Source organism: Syngnathoides biaculeatus, chromosome 9, assembly GCF_019802595.1.
Source record: "Syngnathoides biaculeatus isolate LvHL_M chromosome 9, ASM1980259v1, whole genome shotgun sequence".
NCBI lineage: Eukaryota > Metazoa > Chordata > Actinopteri > Syngnathiformes > Syngnathidae > Syngnathoides > Syngnathoides biaculeatus.
Window position 1 is genome coordinate 13,877,313 of NC_084648.1, and position 18,601 is coordinate 13,895,913.

The following is an 18,601-nucleotide window of genomic DNA, read 5'->3' on the forward strand; positions in this document are numbered from 1 at the left end:
CCTGCGTTGGAGTGCAGTTGCACTCGACAAATACTGAAACGTACCACGAATTCCGTTTCATAGTATTTCGACCCGTGTGCAATTAAGCGAATAAACTGCGGCACTTGTGGGAACACGGTGTCATAGATCATGGTTTTATAACTGTGGTCAGTGCAGCACTGAAGGGAAGATGCACTTGTCTGATATTCATGAATAAACGGTTTGTCACAACAAAACATTTGTATGCTGTAATTTACAACAGCAACGTTGCTAATGACACAAAGTCCATTTTTTTAACTCATTTTTATCTGCGTGAGGTCAATATTAGGCCCGTACGAGTGTCGAATGACAGCGTTATGCAACTCACTATACCACAGGTGTCAAACTCATGGCCCGGGGGCCAGATCCGGCCCGCCACATGATTTTATGTGGCCCGCAACGGCAAATCATGTATGTCGACTTCCGTGATTCTTGTTCAAATCTGTACCAAAATTTCAAATTGTCATATCATAAATTACAATGTGGAGGTATTACAAGTTACCGAACATCAACAATAGTTGAAAAACTCATTACCCTTGATTTCTGATTCCAAAGGTAATTGATAAATTTCGGGTGTCAATATGATTGGGGGATAAACGATTTTTATGGTTTAAAACGGCCCTCTGAGGGGAACCCCAACTACAATGTCGCCCGCGACAAAAATTAGTTTGACACCTCTGCAGTATACGATTAAGAGCACAGCTTCTTTTTCTTCTTCTTATAATCTCATTATAAATCCATCCATTTTCTCAGCCGCTTATCCTCACGAGGGTCGCGGGAATGCTGGAGCCTATCCCAGCTGTCAAGGGGCAGGAGGCGGGGTACACTCTGAACCGGTTGCCAGCCAATCGCAGGGCACATCGAGACAAACAGCCGCACTCACAATTGCACCTACGGGCAATTGAGAGTGTCCAGTTAATGTTGCTTGCGGGCCGGGATTGAACCCAGGTCTTCAGAACGGTGAGGCCAATGCTTTCCAACTGCGCCACCGTCAGACCTGCTACTCACTTCTATCAGAATACAGCCCGTCCCGTGGCTTCTTTTTAAAAATTATCTAAGATCTCAGCACATGGTGTGAGCTTGTGACATGAAAAGATGTTTTTTTGTTTCATGCAAGATAGCTTATGATAGTCTGGCGTTGTTATAAGAAAACATGAACAAGACAGACGAGAACTCACCTCATGCAAATTTAACTCTTTCACCTTTTCCTTCTGAATAACCTGGAAAGTATATCAAAGAAAGACAAACATTAGTCCCCGTAGCCTTGTATAAAAAAAAAAAAAAAAAAAAGGCAGGTCATCTAATAAAGGCTCAATAGCGAGGGACAAAGTTTATGTCAATAATTGAGCCAACTCTAGTAGAACTTGTTTTTCCCAAATTCACCCAAGCAAGAGGTGCCCTTTTGATCACCGTTTCCATGTTGGTTAGCAGCATATTGCAAAAAAAAAAAAATTTTTAATATTTTTTTTTTTGACGGCAGTCCAGGAAATGAAACTAAACTCAAAACTTTAAACCATCCATCATAAACATCTTACGTCATTCTAGGGTTATGGTTAGGCCACATTCTGACTGTGATCCACCTCTGATTCTACGTCGAAACCTGGAAATTTGCAGGTCGACTTCGACCCACCACCGAAGCGTGCCCACAGGACGGTGAACCAGGAAGAAGTCAATTAACACGACCGTCGCTTAAGGAGCTGATGATGACATTTTATGTTGAAGCAAGAGTTAACTGGCAGTCTACAAGACACTATGGGCCTCATTTACCGTCCATCCATCCATTTTCTTAGCCGCTTATCCTCACACGGGTCGCGGAGAAGGCTGGAGCCTATCTCAACTGTCAACGGGCAGGAGGCAGGGTACGCCCTGGACTGGTTGCCAGACAATCGCAGGGCACATCAAACACACTCACAATCACACCTAGGGACAATTTAGAGTGTCCAATTAATGTTGCATGCTTTTGGGAAGTGGGAAGAAACCGGAGTGCCCAGAGAAAAGCCACGCAGGCACGGGCAGAACATACAAACTCCACACATGTGCGTCCGGTATCGAACCCGGGACCTCAAAACTGTGAGGCCACCGTACAGACACCTCATTTACTAAAGATTTGCAATATTGATTGCTCATGCTAACAAACGTGGAAGCTGTGGAAGCCTCTGGCGAATTGTGATGCCTGATTTTGGAACTTGTGCCCTGCGACTTACTTAGGGTGTCGTCTGCCTTATGCCCGATGTTGGCTCCAGAACTCTCACGACCCTTGTGGGGATAAGCGGCTTGGAAAATGGATGGATGAATGCTCTTGCTAATTTTGATACTGCATCTAAGACTCATTTCGCTTATGTTTACATTTTTTTTTTTTTTAAAAGGCCGGAAACCAAAATAAATTTTGACATATTGTGTCGTTAGCAACCCAAAATTTTGGACCTTCTGGATGATCCTCAAACTGACTTGGAGCCAGAACCTTTGACAAGACTCCTTTCAAGCCCGCAGTTCCGAGCATCTGGTTCATTTCAGCGGACTGCAGCAGTTGTCAGGCGCTGACCTCTCCCAGTGCAGATTTTCCTGTCCCAGGTTTTAGGCGCAACGTTATGCAACATTGGCAGATACATCCAATTCTGAAACAGGCTAAATCAGACTAAGCAGAATTTCATGCGGTTGCTGGCTTCCCAAACAATCATGGGAGCGATGAATTTCATTTCTTCGCGACTCAGTCATGTTTGTTTCTTCCACTAATACTTCTAATTCCATTGCTTCCAACTCCAATTTATCCCTGTTGCACTCTCCCAAATATTCCAAAACCATCGGCGCTAACAGCAGATGGTTTTACAAGAAGCTTTTGTACTTCAGCGGCTCTCTGAAGTACAAAACCTTGTTGTAAATATGGGAGTCTCCACCGCTTTCTCACCATTTGCCAACAGATTCTACTCCAATTGAGCCGTCGCTTTTAGGTCCACAGCCTCTCGCTTTCCACAGTTTGGTCAGACACACAAATACGCTTCTTTTATTCTGTTTTGTATCAACTCTACTGAGAACTACCGTAAATTTCTCGAGTATAATGCGCCCTGAAGTATAATGCGCACCCCCAAAGTTGACCTAAAAATCAGGAAAACCCTTCTACCAATGTACAATGCGCACCACCAATTTGCTGCTACGCATATGCTCAAAATATATGGATTTATATTTTGTTAGGTTTGTACTTGTATTGTTTTTCAAAAAAACTGTCTGTACAACAATCATTAATAATAATTCATCAATAACGTGCTGATGTAGCTGTAATATAATGTCAGGACAGGCCACAGGACACGCTTGTCCTGGTCCCTGAAATTGTCAGAACAGAATCCCTCAACCAAATAAAATAAATGCTCAATGATGGCATAACGTTTTATTAATACTATTGATAACATATATCAGTCTTAAATATTTAACACTGTTATATATAAATATTTCTACATAAAACATTTGTTCATAGTGCAGTTTATCCTCTATATTACACATCCTTGACCAAGACTTCAAAAGCAACATCTGACTCATCTCCAATCTGGAAAATATCCATCGTAGCTACCTTTGGTGACTTGGTCCAGTTCTGGTGCCTCTTGAATTCATCAACAGTGATCCTATTTTGGCTCCCGCAGCATGACATCCTCTGTGCCATCCATGGCGTTTGTGGGGAAACAGTTTTTGAATCCCAAAAGTTTTGGTTCCGCAGCGCAGCCTCTCGCCCGACCTGACGCCATAGGAAAGCTACGGCTCACGTTGTTCTGATACTCACTCTGCGCCATTGAGCCGAGCTATCGTTATTTCCGACTGCGGCGCAACTTCCGGGTTGGCGGCGTCATCGGCCCGAGTGATGACATTTCTCATGACATTTTCTCAGCTGCACAACTAGCCGTTGTCGTCGACATTTTTTTTTTTTTGGTCATGGTTTAAGTTAAAAAAAAACTCACTGGCAGTCGTTTCTGATCTTTGGTGCAGTAGCAACAAACATGCTACGCTAACGATCGTAAAATGCAAGATCCCCGAGGAGGTCATAAGAGTTCAGGTTGGGGGGGGGGCGCACATTACCGTAATAAATATAAATGTGTAACATAAGACAGAATATAGTGAAATGTATATGTATACCTTTTTTTGTTTTTTTTTTAACCACTCTATGTATCTGTATATAACGATACGTGATTGTATTTTTTTACTTTTCATCCATACCTAAATATAATGCGCTCTATTAACTTTTTCAAAATATTTTTGGAAACATTTGCACATTATTTTCGAGAAATTACGGTATTCTGGTTTTATGTTCACGATACAGTCGCTGTGTGTAGTGTTTAGAAGGAACCTCAAAGCTTACTTGTTTGTACGCGTAGAGTTCTTTGTGCGCCTGTTGCCGTAACCTGGAGACACGTAAAGACAAACATCTTTCCGATTAGCGGGTTGCCACCACGTTCTTTAACATCACTATTACAAAGTTCATTCAGAGATCCTGATGGGGGAAAAAGAACAGGAAAAAAAAAAACATACTTTAATATCTTCGCCTTGACAAATACTTGCCTCATGAGACCAATTCGAAATGTGCTACTGGGATAACATTTAATAGCGAAATATAAAGGCAATTAGAACAGTGCTACATTTTTTTTTGCGCGAGATCTCACAACCATGAGAGGAGCGGTCGGGGTTGGTTGTTTGTGTTGGCTTTGCCCTACATGACCGCATTTGAGGTGAGGAGACTCATCACTGAATCACTGGCACTAGATTAACCAATTACAGGCGAAGTAAAACCCTAACTCTATTGTCTTCCATTTGTGCTCAGAAAATGCACTTCGAGCAGATACAAGTAGCAGTCTTTTCCTTACACATACGAGAAACACCGTAAAATCAGAACTCATGTAAACATAAGGGGAAGAACCCACAGTTTTGTACGAAACGCTCGATGGAAATGTTCAGAAGCATTGCCGGGTAAAATCATCGGGGTGATGACAGAACAGGCACAGCACTTAAAGGGGGCATCTAGGCTACCAGAGGGACAACAAACATGGAGGACAAGGGGGAGGGATGAGCGAGAGAGATAAGAGAAAATTCTTAGGTTTGTAAGATTTACCTCCGTTACAAGTAACCTTAACCTCTCGCAGCAGAGTGAGAGGGATCTGTAAAACAAGCAGCACAGTCTAGGAGAGAAACTGACATTTTGAAATAATAATAATAATAAAAAAAAGTGGTCAGCAGGTAAAGATGCAGAGACTCCCTAGGGCCAAGGACGCGCTTGAAGGTGACATGCCAATGAGCTGCTAGATGCAAATTTTACCTGGAACAAATGGAGGTTCATTTCCACCAAGCACCAAATTGAACTTTGTTCTGTTCATTTTTTTTCCCCATAGACCAAAACAATTGATAAGGCTTTATATACCATAATTTCTGGCCTATAAGCCACGACTTTTTTCACATGCTTTCAACCCTGTGGCTTATGTGGCGATGCGGTTAATTTCTGCATTTTTTCCGAACGACCGCAAGGGGGCACTCGAGTGGAATATATGTCCAGAGGAAGTGACTTTTACCGGTATGTTTTTTTTTTTTTTTTTTTTTTTAAACGGCCCTGTTAGCGCTGTGCTAGCGTGTTGCTGCCGTGTCACAGGCACTGTTTGGAACGAAAAGCTAAGGTATATTATTATAACTTTGAAAACTTTCTCTGTGCCGTCTTCCTTTGTAAATATCTCACGTTTCAATCTGGGCACATGCGGCTTTTAATCAGGTGCAGCTTGTGTGTATACAAAATGCTTTTTCCTTTAAAAATGTACTGGGTGAGGCTTATCAGGTGCAGTCTATAGTCCGGAAATGACGGTATATGCGTCCGGTGCATATTTGTATTATTATAGATTTCTGTTTTTGTGACCAATCCAAAGGGTGGAATGAGACAAGACTCCTGTTCACTGACTGGCTAACAGCGAATTATCACATGCACTGTAATAGGAAGAATACAAATTTCTGGATGTACTACACTGCCGACTTTATTGATTTCATGTTTTTGTTGAATTAATTGATGGGTAGCACTCTATGACACATTTTGTTTCTCAATTAAATTCACTTCAGGGCGGTATGCGGATCTGAGTAGTACTGCTTGGTGAAACATGGCTATATATTCAAAACACGTACTGGTTTGGCAGTTGCATCACTTGCGCTACCAAACTGCAGGATATATTGCGACTATATTAAGTACTGCATATGCCACAACCAGGTGCAGTATAACATTGACTGACAAAACCTTGTTGGCTGGCACACACTGACTTGTGCGAGTGGAATTCTGGGGGAAGAAGAACAACAACAAATGCGTTAAATCTACACAAGACCGCTGATTGAATGTCTACGGAACGTCTCGTACCTGAGAAGCGTCAGCGCAACTCCTCGACTGAGGAGTATCTGCAACAGTTACATAATCAACGTGGTCCCAGACTATCGCATGACTAGTCAATTTAAACTGTATACGATCCTTGAAGTCCTGATACCTCTTTTGAGCAATGGTCATTGCGCTGGACTATCACTCTAATGAGCATTTCAACTGTATGCTTTGCACAATGGCGTGTTAAAAATGAAAGGTTCTGCCGTCATACCCAACACTCGGATGGCTCCAACAACCGGAGACAAATTCCTTGTGAGTTGTTTAAATACTTGGCCCGTAAAGCTGATTCTGATTATCAGTCAAAATAGTCATGTAGCAAAGATTTGGCCACAGCAACAGTAACAAAATATGCCATAAAAATAGCAATACTCGGAAAGTCTCTACGTTAAACAAAGATTCTTTAGTGCATCAGTACAAAGATGATAACTTTGGGAGACTGCATCTTTAGACGCCTTTAAATGAGCAAAAATGATCTTTTTTTCCCCCAATTTAAAAACAAATTAGATATTTTTTTAATGAAATCATGGTACTGCATCAAAGCCATGTTGTACCACTTTGGGGTAAAATTACAATGGGAGCACGATACCAACTTACTCTTTGTGCTGCAAGATACTGTAGGGCACAGGTGTCAAACCCAAGGCCCGGGGGCCACATCTGGCCCGCCGTGTGATTTTATGTGGCCCGCGAAGCTAAATCTTGCATATTAACTTCTGTGATTTTTGTTCAAATCTGTACCAAAATTTCAAATTGTCATATCATTCATGATAACACTCTGGAATTGTAAGCATTCCAAAAACATATTCCACTTCATGTCTGATTTCAAAAGTAGTTTTGAAATGTGATGAGGCAATCAAAGATTTTTACGGTTCCACAGTCATAACGGCCCGATGAGGGAAACCAGAACTCCAATGTGGCTTGCGACAAAAACCAGTTTGACACGACCAGCTGTAGGGCATTCCTGTGATTTTCAACACATGTAAAAAGGATGGTTTGAGTAAATTAATTCAACTTTTCGACATAAGACGTGAACACATAAATGTAAGACTGCCAAGTACAGCGGTGCCTCCAATTAGGAGTGACACGACTTGTCTATGATGGCTATTTTTTGTCTTGCGTTGGCAGCAAATATTAGCGCAAGATGGTGGCAGCAAACTCAATTTGCTCCACAGGAAGCAGCAGTTTGGCAGAGATTAAACAATTCTGCAAAAAGCAGGGCAAGTGCTTGCTTCAGGCTGTTTTTTTGCCACTCCTCGTTCAGGATAAAACACAGATTTACATGTTGTGTATTTAGAAAAACCGCAGCTTTTCATAAGTCTGCTACCTTAATGTTGAACACACAATGCAAAATGTCACCGATGGCCAAACAAAACTAGCATCGTGTTATAAGCCCTTAAGTAATGGATATTTTAACAAAAACAGTGCAGCAACAGATAGGGCCAAGGGCGGAAACAAAGTTTTTATTTTTGTCATCTGCTTGTATAGCTCAAATCGCCTGAAAACCAGTCCGACCAAATCCTAGACTGTTACTGTGTAGCTTCTCAGGCACCCAGGTCGTTGAAATCCGCAACGGTAGAATCAAGCCAACTGGCCTGTTCTTGTTTGTAGAAGATGTTCCACCTTTAATCCAAAAGACTTCTTAAATTGTATGGCTGACCACCTCCAGGATACACACACGATGAGGTATTAAAAGCGACACTCCGCAAAAAAAAAACTAAATCCAAAAAAACGTAAGACCTGAAGAAGCCTTTTGGATGAAAGGGGAAACGCCCTCAACAAACAAGAACAGTCAACTTGCCCCCATACAACCTTTTCAGATGTGACATAGTCCCTTGTGTGAGCTTGAAGTAGCTGCTTTTGCCAATTGCGAGTTGCGCCACAACAAGTAAAGTAAAAATGGATTACTATATTCTTTAATGCAAAGCTCCATGATTATCATCATGAAGACCGTTGGGTTTGATGGTTACCCTTGTATTACTTTCAAATCTGGTTGAAATTGTCAACCGCCCTCCCAATCGCTATCGAAAAAAAATTCTCCAAACTGTGCTGTTGAAATATTTTGCACCTACAAACACGACGAGTACAAGGCAATTATTTTTTTTTTTTTGTAAAATGGACAAACAGACAATCATAGAGCTAACACATGATCCATTGTCCTTGAGCTAGTATTCTTCTGAGATTGAAAACGTTATTTTGCATTACAAATTTAGGATTTCCTATCAATTAGGTCAGTACAAAGTTGGAATACACACAGTGTCATTTCTGTTTAACTCTAAAGGCCAATGAAACCTGGATCACACGAAATCCCTCCAGGAAACACCAACAGTGCTGTGTAAAAATGTTGCAATATTTGTGGAGGTGGGCGACCTTGCAGTTGCTAACGCTGACCGCTTTGCAATATTTGCTTCTCTAAAAATATACTCAGAAGTTTTTATTCCACGGTGCATGGGAATGATGAGGCAATAAGGCATTAAGTTCACAAAGTACAATTCACCTGATCAGTGGAAAAAAAACGATATGAGAGTGCTTACCTTATCAGGTAGCAGCAGAAGAGGAGACTGAGGATGAAGACAAAAATGACTGTCCCAAACACAACAATGTAGATATTAAGGGGCAGGTTCTGGAACCCAATATTTGGCATCCTGAAACTGTAGTGTGAAGTGGAGCTCATGGATGTTCTGGAAAACGAGAGAGACTACAGTCAGAATATACAGTCACAATACATAGTGCACATGCAGAGACCGACAAGCAAAATAGGCCCAACAGCAACTGAAAACAAATAACAGAACTGAAAGCTCACTGAAATGCGTTTTAGTTTCATTTTGACAGGCTATTGTTCTTCTACTCAAGTAATACACAGTGACGCAATTGTTACAGTACTGATTATCAAAAGTGCAGGCAGGGTCTGATCTCTCATCTTCTTTTTCTTTCGGCTTGCCCCGTTGGAGTTCTGCCTGTCAGCTCCATCCTCAGCACCCTTCTACCAATATACTCAAACTCTCGCCTCTGAACACATCCAAACCCAACCATTGAGGTCTGCTCTCTCGCGAACCCTGTCTCCAAAACATCCAACTTTGGCTGTCCCTCTAATGAGCTCGTTTCTAATCCTATCCAAGCTGCTCACTCCGACCAAGAACCTCAAAATCTTTATTTCTGCCACCTCCAGTTCTACTTCCTGTTGTCTCTTCAGTGCCACCGTCTCTAATCCGTACATCATGGCCAGCCTCACCACTGTTTTCTAAACTTTCCCCTTCATCCTGGCGGATACTCTTCTGTCACATAGAACACCAGACACCTTCCGCCAACTGTTCCACCCCGCTTGGACCTGTTTCTTCACTTCCTGATCACACTCTCCATTGCTCTGTATTGTTGACCCAAGGTATTTGAAGTCGTCCACCTTTGCCATCTCTTCTCTTTGGAGCCTCACTCTTCCTCCTCCGCCCCTCTCATTCACGCAGATATATTCTGTTTTACTTCGGCTAATCTTCATTCCTCTCCTTTCCATAGTGTGCCACCATCTTTCTCATTGTTCCTCCGCTTCGCCTACTCCCTGATTTCACTGCAGATCACAATATCATCTGCGAACGTCACAGTCCAAGGGGAATCCAGTCTAACCTCGTCTCTCAGCCTATCCATGACTACCGCAAACAGGAAGGGGCTCAGCGCGGAACCCTGATGCAGTCCAACCTCCACCTTAAATTCTTCTGACACACCAACGGCACATCTCACCGCCGTTCTGCTGCCCTCATACATGTCTAATACTGTATCAATATCCATCCATCCATCCATCCATCCAATTCTGCTTGTCCTCACTGGAGGCGCGCGTAATGTTTACCTATTAAACCCAAAATTGGGCAAAAAAGTGGGTTACAGCCTGGATTAGTCACACCAATTGCAGGGCGCATATCGACAAGACAACCATTCATACTCATACTGACCGCGATGGGCAATTAAAGGTCTCGGACCCCCAACAGCCAGGAAGGTGTGCGCACCACAGTGATACCCCAAATCAATATGTTCAATAAAATAACTCCTTCAGAATGACTGCCCTTTTGCGGTTTAAAAAGAACACATAAGTAATTGGCGATATCCAGTGACGTGGCAGAAGTGGACAGACAGGATATGTAATAATGAATGGCGTAACATGCCACAGGAAAGAATATTTTAATAAGGGTGTAAAGTGATGCTAAGTGTCCCCACATTGCATTCGTATTCCACGTGATAATCTGTTTAAGCCTGGACATGACCACAAAGGTGTTTGTAATCCAGCAGCTCTTTCTAGCGAAGGGACTTTGACTCGGCATGTCTCCGGCTCCCGAGAAAAAGGGGAGCACAGCCCGGGAATAAAGAACATTCACTCCTTGTGGAAGCGGCAGGAGACCCTCCCCGTGACCAAACACCATGACAGAGGGAGGTTTTGTGGACGCCGTGAAATGTGAGCCGACGTTGTGTTGACCTCAAAATTACGTAGCTTTCACTTCCATCCACCGCAATGTGATGATGGGAAAATACATTAATAGAATGTTTACATCTGTCCATGTGAGGGGGAAACATCATTGTGGTACTAAATTAAGACAATTTTGACACCACTGATTTCATCTTTGACATCATTGCTCTCACAACAAGAAAAAAATGCCAGCATTGATACAATCTCTCAATAACATACCAACTCAGAGATTGGACTGCTCCTGAACTAGTATAACAACTTATTTTGCACACAGGACAACAAAGTACTCTTTTTCAACAGATGCGTGCACACTTAAGACAGAACCGCACGGACCTATACTAATGACGTATATTGTAATCCCAAATATAGAAACTGGAAGACTTAAAACGAGTGCTGCCCCCACTGAGCAACAGGTGGAAGGCCAGCGTAAACAAAGCGAGGCCAGCGGCATTCTAGAGATTCACAACTCTGACTGCGGTCAAATTACTTGGACCGGAATCCAAGATAAAATACCTAAACCATGCCAGGACAAACCACGTCAGTCTGTTCAGAGGACAATACAAAGTTAAAGCTGAATCTAACTTTTTTACGCCATAAAACTGACTGAAAAACCTTGTACAACTGACCGCATGATTACAAACGGCAAACGTTGTAAAATACATATTCTTGGTCGTTGCATTTACGCTTGGCACAGAATAGTACAAAGCGAAGAGAAGAGATAAGACTTTTTAAGGACCTTGCATCTCTGTGATGTGTTTGCTAAGCCTTTGCCACATTTAGAAACCCCGCATGACAAACCAAACACCTGTTCCACTTTTTCTGAACAGATCCATCTCATGCTTATCTAAGTCCGGGGCAACTACTGTATATACTTTTCCACGTACATATTCCTTCTTAAATAAAGAACGAGCGTAATCTTCCAAACTCGATACTACACGCGACAGTGATCACGCTTCAAAAAGTGGTAATAAATCTTTACTGGTATCTTTGACATTACCATGTCAAGTGCCAACGAAGGAAGCCTTTTGGGAATTTGCATCATGGGGACGCAACTTTACCCACACAGCAGGCTCAAACTTTGCGGAATTGCACAAGCTCACGTTCATCACTTCATCCTGATCCAAGCATCTAACCCTAGCCGTACATAAACCGCACGTCTACTTTCAGCTGTTAAACTGTCCGTCACGAATACGTATTGTACTTGAAAATGTAAACATTTGTAGCAGGATACTTGAATAATCAATTATTTAATAGCTGCAACCCTACTCCATAAACACACACTCACACACACTATCTTGGGGTTTTGCGCAGTGGTCACCTCAGGGTAGGGTGAAAGGAGGACAACGATCTGGCTCAAGCATACTATAATCTATTTGGCCCTTGCTGCTCAGTGACTGAGCAAGTAGTGGCCCGGTGCTTCTTCTGCCTTGTTTGAAGCCAAGTGGTCTGGAACTCGGCATTATGGATTTATCACCTTTACAACGAGCAGGATGAACAGATGAGGAGAAGCACCAAGGAAAAGCGAACGGGTCTATGCAATTATAAAGGCAGGACAGGGTCACGGGACGACATTTCTCTCAGTGAGCGAACAGATATTTGGAGAGTGCTTTGAGGTTTATATTTCTCCAGGTGTTTTTTGTATTGCAGCATACAACAACGCTACCATATCTGGTTATTTTCACTCTAACGTACCATAGTTAAAGGGCCAAGCTAACCGATAGAAACGTCGCAGAAACCTCTGAGGCTGATCACTTGTGTTGATTCCGGCACCAAAATATTGTTGGTGCACTCACCGGTAAGATCCTTGTTCGGTAAACGTCTCCATACAACGTGACAACCTAGTCAACCAGAAGTCGCTTAGATAGGCCGAGATACACGGAAACTTGGGTCGCCATTAGGTCGCCAAGTCGTCTCCAGGTTATTGAGATATGGGTCTTAGTTTACTTTAAAAACACAGCAGCGAATTTCAATTCTCATACATACACATTCACGCGTCGAACGAGGCACAGGATTTTACCAATTATTTCATGTTTTATGAGGTCTTTCTGGTTAATCTGAGAGAAATGTGTACATTTAAGCAGAATCTCCTCTCGTTTCAGTAGGCTACGATCTACGCGGCTTGCGCTGTCCGGACACCAGTGTGTTAGGTTCTAGGGGTGAATACTTGTCCAGTCAAGGACAGACATGGTGTAAAACATAAATGATTTTAAACTAATCGTAACGTCACCAAAATGCAAGTTCCTCATTTCCGTCCATCCATCCATTATCTACCGCTTTTCCGGGTCGGCTCACGGGGGAAGTAGCTTCAGCAGGGATACCCAGACTTCCCTTTCCCCAGCCACTTCTTCCAGCTCTTCCGAAGGGATCCCGAGGCGTTCCCAAGCCAGCCGAGAGACCTATTCCCTCCAGCGTGTCCTGGGTCGTCCTCGGGATCTCTTTCCGGTGGGACATGCCCGGAGCACCTCACTAGGGAGGTGTCCAGGAGGCATCCAAATCAGATGCAGAGGAGAAGCGGCTCGACACTGAGCCCCTCCCTGATGACTGAGCTTCTCACCTCACTTCTCACCAAGGGAGAGCCCGGACACCCTGCGGAGGAAACTCTTTTCCTCCGCTTGTATCCGGATCTTGTTCTTTCGGTCACGACCCACAGCTCGTGCCCATAGGTCAGGGTAGAAACGTAGATCGACTGGTAAATCGAGAGCTTCGCCTTACGACTTCGCGCCCGCTTTACCACAACGGACCGATACAAAGTCTGCATCCCTTCAGACGCTGCACCGATCCGTCTGTCGTTCTTCCCTCACTCGTGAACAAGACGGCAAGATACTTGAACACAATGAATGTGGGATTGGTGATGATTAAATTATGGTGGGGAAACTGAAGTCATTGATGAGTACCAACAAAAAACTTAAGATACAAGATACCTTGCACCGACAGCTCAGTTGACTAGTAGATTTGAAATCCCAAAGCTACTTTCGGTTTTGCCACCGTGCCACTGCAATTCCTGTCACATGCTTCTCACCAAAAATGAATCCATTTATTATAATTTTACTTCTGCAACATATACATCGCAATTTAGCCTTACTTGAGAGTATCCAAGGGTCCCGTGGTTGGTAATGGTTCTCGTGACTTGTATCCACTATCATCTTCCGATGGTCTTGACCGCCATCTGTTTTTCTCACTCCAAAAAGTTTCGCTTATTACATAACCGGAGGCACAACACTTACACATCACATTCAGGCACACGACTCTTCACAGTCATCCTACACCCAAACCGCTTCCTGGGATACGAAAGTGTCAACGACTACAAGGCGCCTCTGCCAATGTTTTATTGTCATGAACTATTCATTCGTTTCAATTAACCGTCTAAATACAGCAACAGAAGATGAAACTGCTGAATTGTAGCAAACTCGATAGTGATGCTAGGATGCAACTCAAGACCGACTCATGTGACGCACTGCGTTACCAATTTATCATGCTCGGCAACAACCGACAACCTCAACACAATGAACACATCACTCTTGTCAGAAAAGTTGCTAAAGGTCAAGTCATGAACTGCAATGAGCGAACCATTGCTACAAAAAAAAAAAAAAAAAACAACGTGAATCAGTCAGAACCCATGGATTTAAGATCATGAATATGGAATGGGGAACTGCACAGAAAGGAAGTCTGAATTAGTCATTTTCCAAAATATTAAACATATTCTTGCAGGGAATATCCCCCAAAAGAAAACCATTGTTGCCGCCAACCCCCACAGCATTTCATTCAGAAGTAGTAGCCCCAAGGAGAAGTGGAAATTTCCACTAGCCCTCACGAGCACCATTAAGATTTGCACACTTGTAACCTAATATGCTGAAGGGCTGGACCAAAGACCAGGGGCCTCAGAGCCAGACCCAAGAAGTATGTGGCAGGAGTCACTGTTTACATGACATATCCACACTGAGAGAGAGAGAGAGAGAGCGATGTGGTTTTTACGCAGGAGGCAGTACAACGGCCAAATGCTAACTTCTCATTTTAAAAAAATACAGTCATCACTTAGGATGGGAGTTGACTTGGTGGGCTGGTCCTAAATGCCAAAACGTTTGACGCGTGGAGGTTGACAGCAACAGCGGCTTGCAGTGGGAATATCGATGATTGGGCACAATTGATTGTTGATTAATTGTGCCTCGAAGGATTGAGGCTATTTAGCGAAAACCAGCAGAGGCACCCTTGATATTTTTTGGCCTGAAAAAGACCATCAAGATGGCAGCTAAAGTCGAGATCCATAAAGACCTCTTATGGAATATGGTACTGAACTGGAAAGCTAGCTAACAATCGAATAATGAGTGGTTAATTTTCCCGCTGTTAATCATGAATATTTTCCCACTATAATGGAAATGCAAAGCCATTATTATGCCGGCCAGCCAGAAAAAAAATATGTAATACATTTCGGTTATATCCTCTGGAACTTTTCATCTTCATATTTTAATTTTTAAGACTTCAAATAAACAAAAAAAGGTATATTTGATACATGGTTTTTTTTAATTAGTAATTGAGTAATGCGTTATGAAAATACTTTATGAATAGCAAAAAAATGCTGGGGATGCAACTGGACGAGAGGTTACCGAACATCTAAATAGAATCAACGCTAATAAAAAAAACAGCTCTGACCTTTTCTAAATTTGTTCTTCTGTCCCCCCAAACGAAATCTCGAAGCAAATCCCCCCCGATTCCAACATGGCCTCTGGGAAGAGTACAAGCAGACATAACAGGAACTGACACACACAGGTGTCCCTCAGCTGTTTTAGGGCCTTTTTTTTTGCAGAGGTCACAAAAATCATGTGACTTTTCTTTCCTCGTCAATGATGCAACCCAAATTCAACTCGGCAGCCCGATGTAAATTTATATTACAGTCGAGAAATACTTTTACATCACACGAAATGAGCACACTGATGAATGGTCAAATGATTTATTCCGAACCGCGTGCATGTCGAAACTATTGAGTACATTTCCTCTTGCGACACCATTGACGGGTCACGGCCCCTCTGTGTCAAACTTGTACATTCCATTAGTTCTCGGCTTATTTGCTACTGATATGAAAAAAATTAACAACAAAACTTGACCACTTTCAGCCCATTTCCAACTATAACACTACAGTACTTCCAGGGTTGTACCCGTGACAAGAGCTGTGCGATACGTACAGTATACATAAGTTGGCTGGGATAGGCTCCAGCACTCCGACCCTTTTAAGGATGAGCGGCTTGGATAATGGCTGAATATTTACACATATACAGTGTACATCCTGTAATTCCCTTTCCTCTGCTTAGTCACACGTTTGCTGGATGAATGGTAACCATACTTGAATGTTACAAGAATCACCGTGTTGCTGTGTCATTATCCAAGCTGCTTATCCTCACAAGGGTTGCGGGAAAGCTGGGGCCTATCCCAGCTAGCATCAGGCGAAAGGCGGACTGCACCCTCAACTGGTCGGCGGTCAGTGGCAGGTCAGATAGACACCTTCACTGAGCGGGAATCGATCCCACGCTTCCCGCACCAAAGGCAGGCGTGTGTACCACTACACCATCAGTGACATCACTGTGTTGTATTATATTTAATTCTTTGCACTTTACTACATCCCTTGAAAAGTGGCTGTACGATGAGATATTTTGAATTGGATCGATTTGTCCATGAATATTTGCGTTCGTTTTATTTTTAATCAATCTTTTGTTGGGCGGCACGGTGCGGCAACTGGAAAGCATTGGGCTCACAGTTTTGAGGACCCAGGCTCAATCCCAGCCCTCCTTGTGTGGCGTTTTCATGTTCTCCTCGTAGCTGCGTGGGTTTTCTCCGGGCACTTGGTTTTCCTCCCACATCCCAAAAACATGCAACATTAATTAGACAAAAGCTGTGATTGTTTGTCTCTGTGTGCTCTGCGATTGGCTGGCGACCAATTCAGGGTGTACCCCGCCTCCTGCCTGTTGACAGCCGGGATAGGCTCTAGCACTTCTGCAACCCTTGTGAGGATAAGCGGCTAAGAAAATGGATGGATGGATAATCATTTGTTGATTTAATTGTGAGGTCTATATAAAACACACTACCCATCCATTAATTTTCTTTGCCGCTTATCCTCACGAGGGTCGCAGGGAGTGCTGGAGCCTACCCCGGCTGTCAACGGGCAGGAGGCGGGGTACACCCTGAACCGGTTGCACACAGAGACAGACAACAGTCGCACTCACAATCACACCTAAACTCCACACAGGCGGGTCCCGGGATTGAAACCGGGGACCTCAGAACTGTGAGGCCAACGCTTTACCGGCTAATCCGCCGTGCCGCCTAAGATACAGTATATCATTTATAAATAAACGACGAAAAGATCACAGACTGTTCCCCATTTCGCACAGCTCTACTCGGGAGGGACCAATAACATCAACTGGGGGAGAAAACTAATAGGAAACAACGGCATGTAGCAAGACCGTGTCAAGGTAAAAGGGGGGGGGGGGGGGGGGTTGATCAGGAGTCATGCGCATGTTCCTCCCCGCATACAGACAGCTATAGCGACAGCAGAGGCAAACTGGTTACGCAATTTAGCGGCTATATCAACGCACGTTGTCAGTTACGTGTCAAGAACAGGGCAAGGCAATGTAACCTACTTCTTGACATGTGTAATTTAGGATCAGACCACATTGGCTAAACCAATTACCGTACCGCAAAGCATGTTGATAACACCGTAAACAGTTTAGGGAGCTCTCATTCGGCTTATTAATCATCGACTGAAGCGTCTGCAATAACCACAACCTCATCGCAATGCTGTGGTTTCATTTGGCCTTTGCGCAACACAATCGGGAACGGGGAGAAATTGTGAGAGGATACATCATCCTCCCAATTGTGTGGTTGCAAAAACAAGCATTTTATTGTAAAGTTTTTTTATTGCCTCGTAAACTGTGGAAGTATATACGGTTTTGAATGAAAAATGCCACTGAAAATTCAATATTTTCATTCTCCTGTGATTCAACTGGCTACAATTCGCTGTCTGAAATTCACCGTCTAAATTCAGTGTTAAGAAGGCGGGGTTACTTCAGGTCAGAACCCAACACCCGGCCAATCCACTTACGTTTTCTGCATGCGTTACATCATGTGACTAAGAAAACGTAACTGTGATTGGCTGGGTGTTAGGTTCTGACCTGAAGTAACCCTTCCTTCTTAACACTGAATTTTGACGGTGAATTTCAAACAGCTAACGCTAGCATCGCCACACTAATGCTAACGCCGCCACACTAAAAGGGCCTGTTAAAAAAAAAAAAAATATATATATATATATATATATATATATATATATATACACACACACACACCAGTAAAAATCACTGAGACACAGCAGTAACACTCTAGCGCAGCGCTAACAGGGCCGGACCGGTAAAAAGTCACTTCCTCGGCACATATATTCCACCAGTCTCACTCTTACCTTTCCCGCTCGAGTGCCCCCTTGCGGCGGTTAGAAAAAAATGCACAAATTAGCCGCATCACCGCATAAACCGCAGGGTAGAAAAAAATGTCTGAAAATTACGGTAGTTGCCGATATCACTTTACTAAATAGTAGCAATGTAGTAAATTTACAGGGATGATGACAGCGCTGTGTTTTTTGACTGAAACACTATAAACTGAAACACATTCATAAATTCCCAGACAATTGACAAGGTCATCTAAATAGAGACAATATTACTATATTATTATTATTAGTATGATTTTCAAAAATGTGTTGTTTTTTTTTTTTAATGAATCCT

At 43.0% G+C, this 18,601-nt stretch overlaps 1 protein-coding gene and 1 non-coding gene across 8 annotated transcripts in view; both read right to left on the reverse strand.

The window, feature by feature from the left end:
• Positions 1 to 18,601, reverse strand: part of rnf24 (ring finger protein 24) — a 67,484-nt gene that overhangs the window by 25,016 nt on the left and 23,867 nt on the right. For all 7 annotated transcript variants that reach the window (XR_009796295.1, XR_009796294.1, XM_061828752.1 and 4 more), the window contains exons 2-4: positions 8,929 to 9,075; positions 4,361 to 4,403; positions 1,197 to 1,238 (exon numbers count right to left, since the gene is read on the reverse strand). Coding sequence is in view for 5 of the 7 variants with exons in the window: in XM_061828752.1 (XP_061684736.1) it covers positions 1,197 to 1,238; positions 4,361 to 4,403; positions 8,929 to 9,068 (225 nt within the window). In the remaining 2 variants the exon portion in view is untranslated. The remainder of the gene's footprint in view (positions 1 to 1,196; positions 1,239 to 4,360; positions 4,404 to 8,928; positions 9,076 to 18,601) is intronic.
• Positions 16,339 to 16,410, reverse strand: trnaq-uug (transfer RNA glutamine (anticodon UUG)). Its single transcript has one exon. It is a non-coding gene; the product is annotated as a tRNA-Gln (tRNA).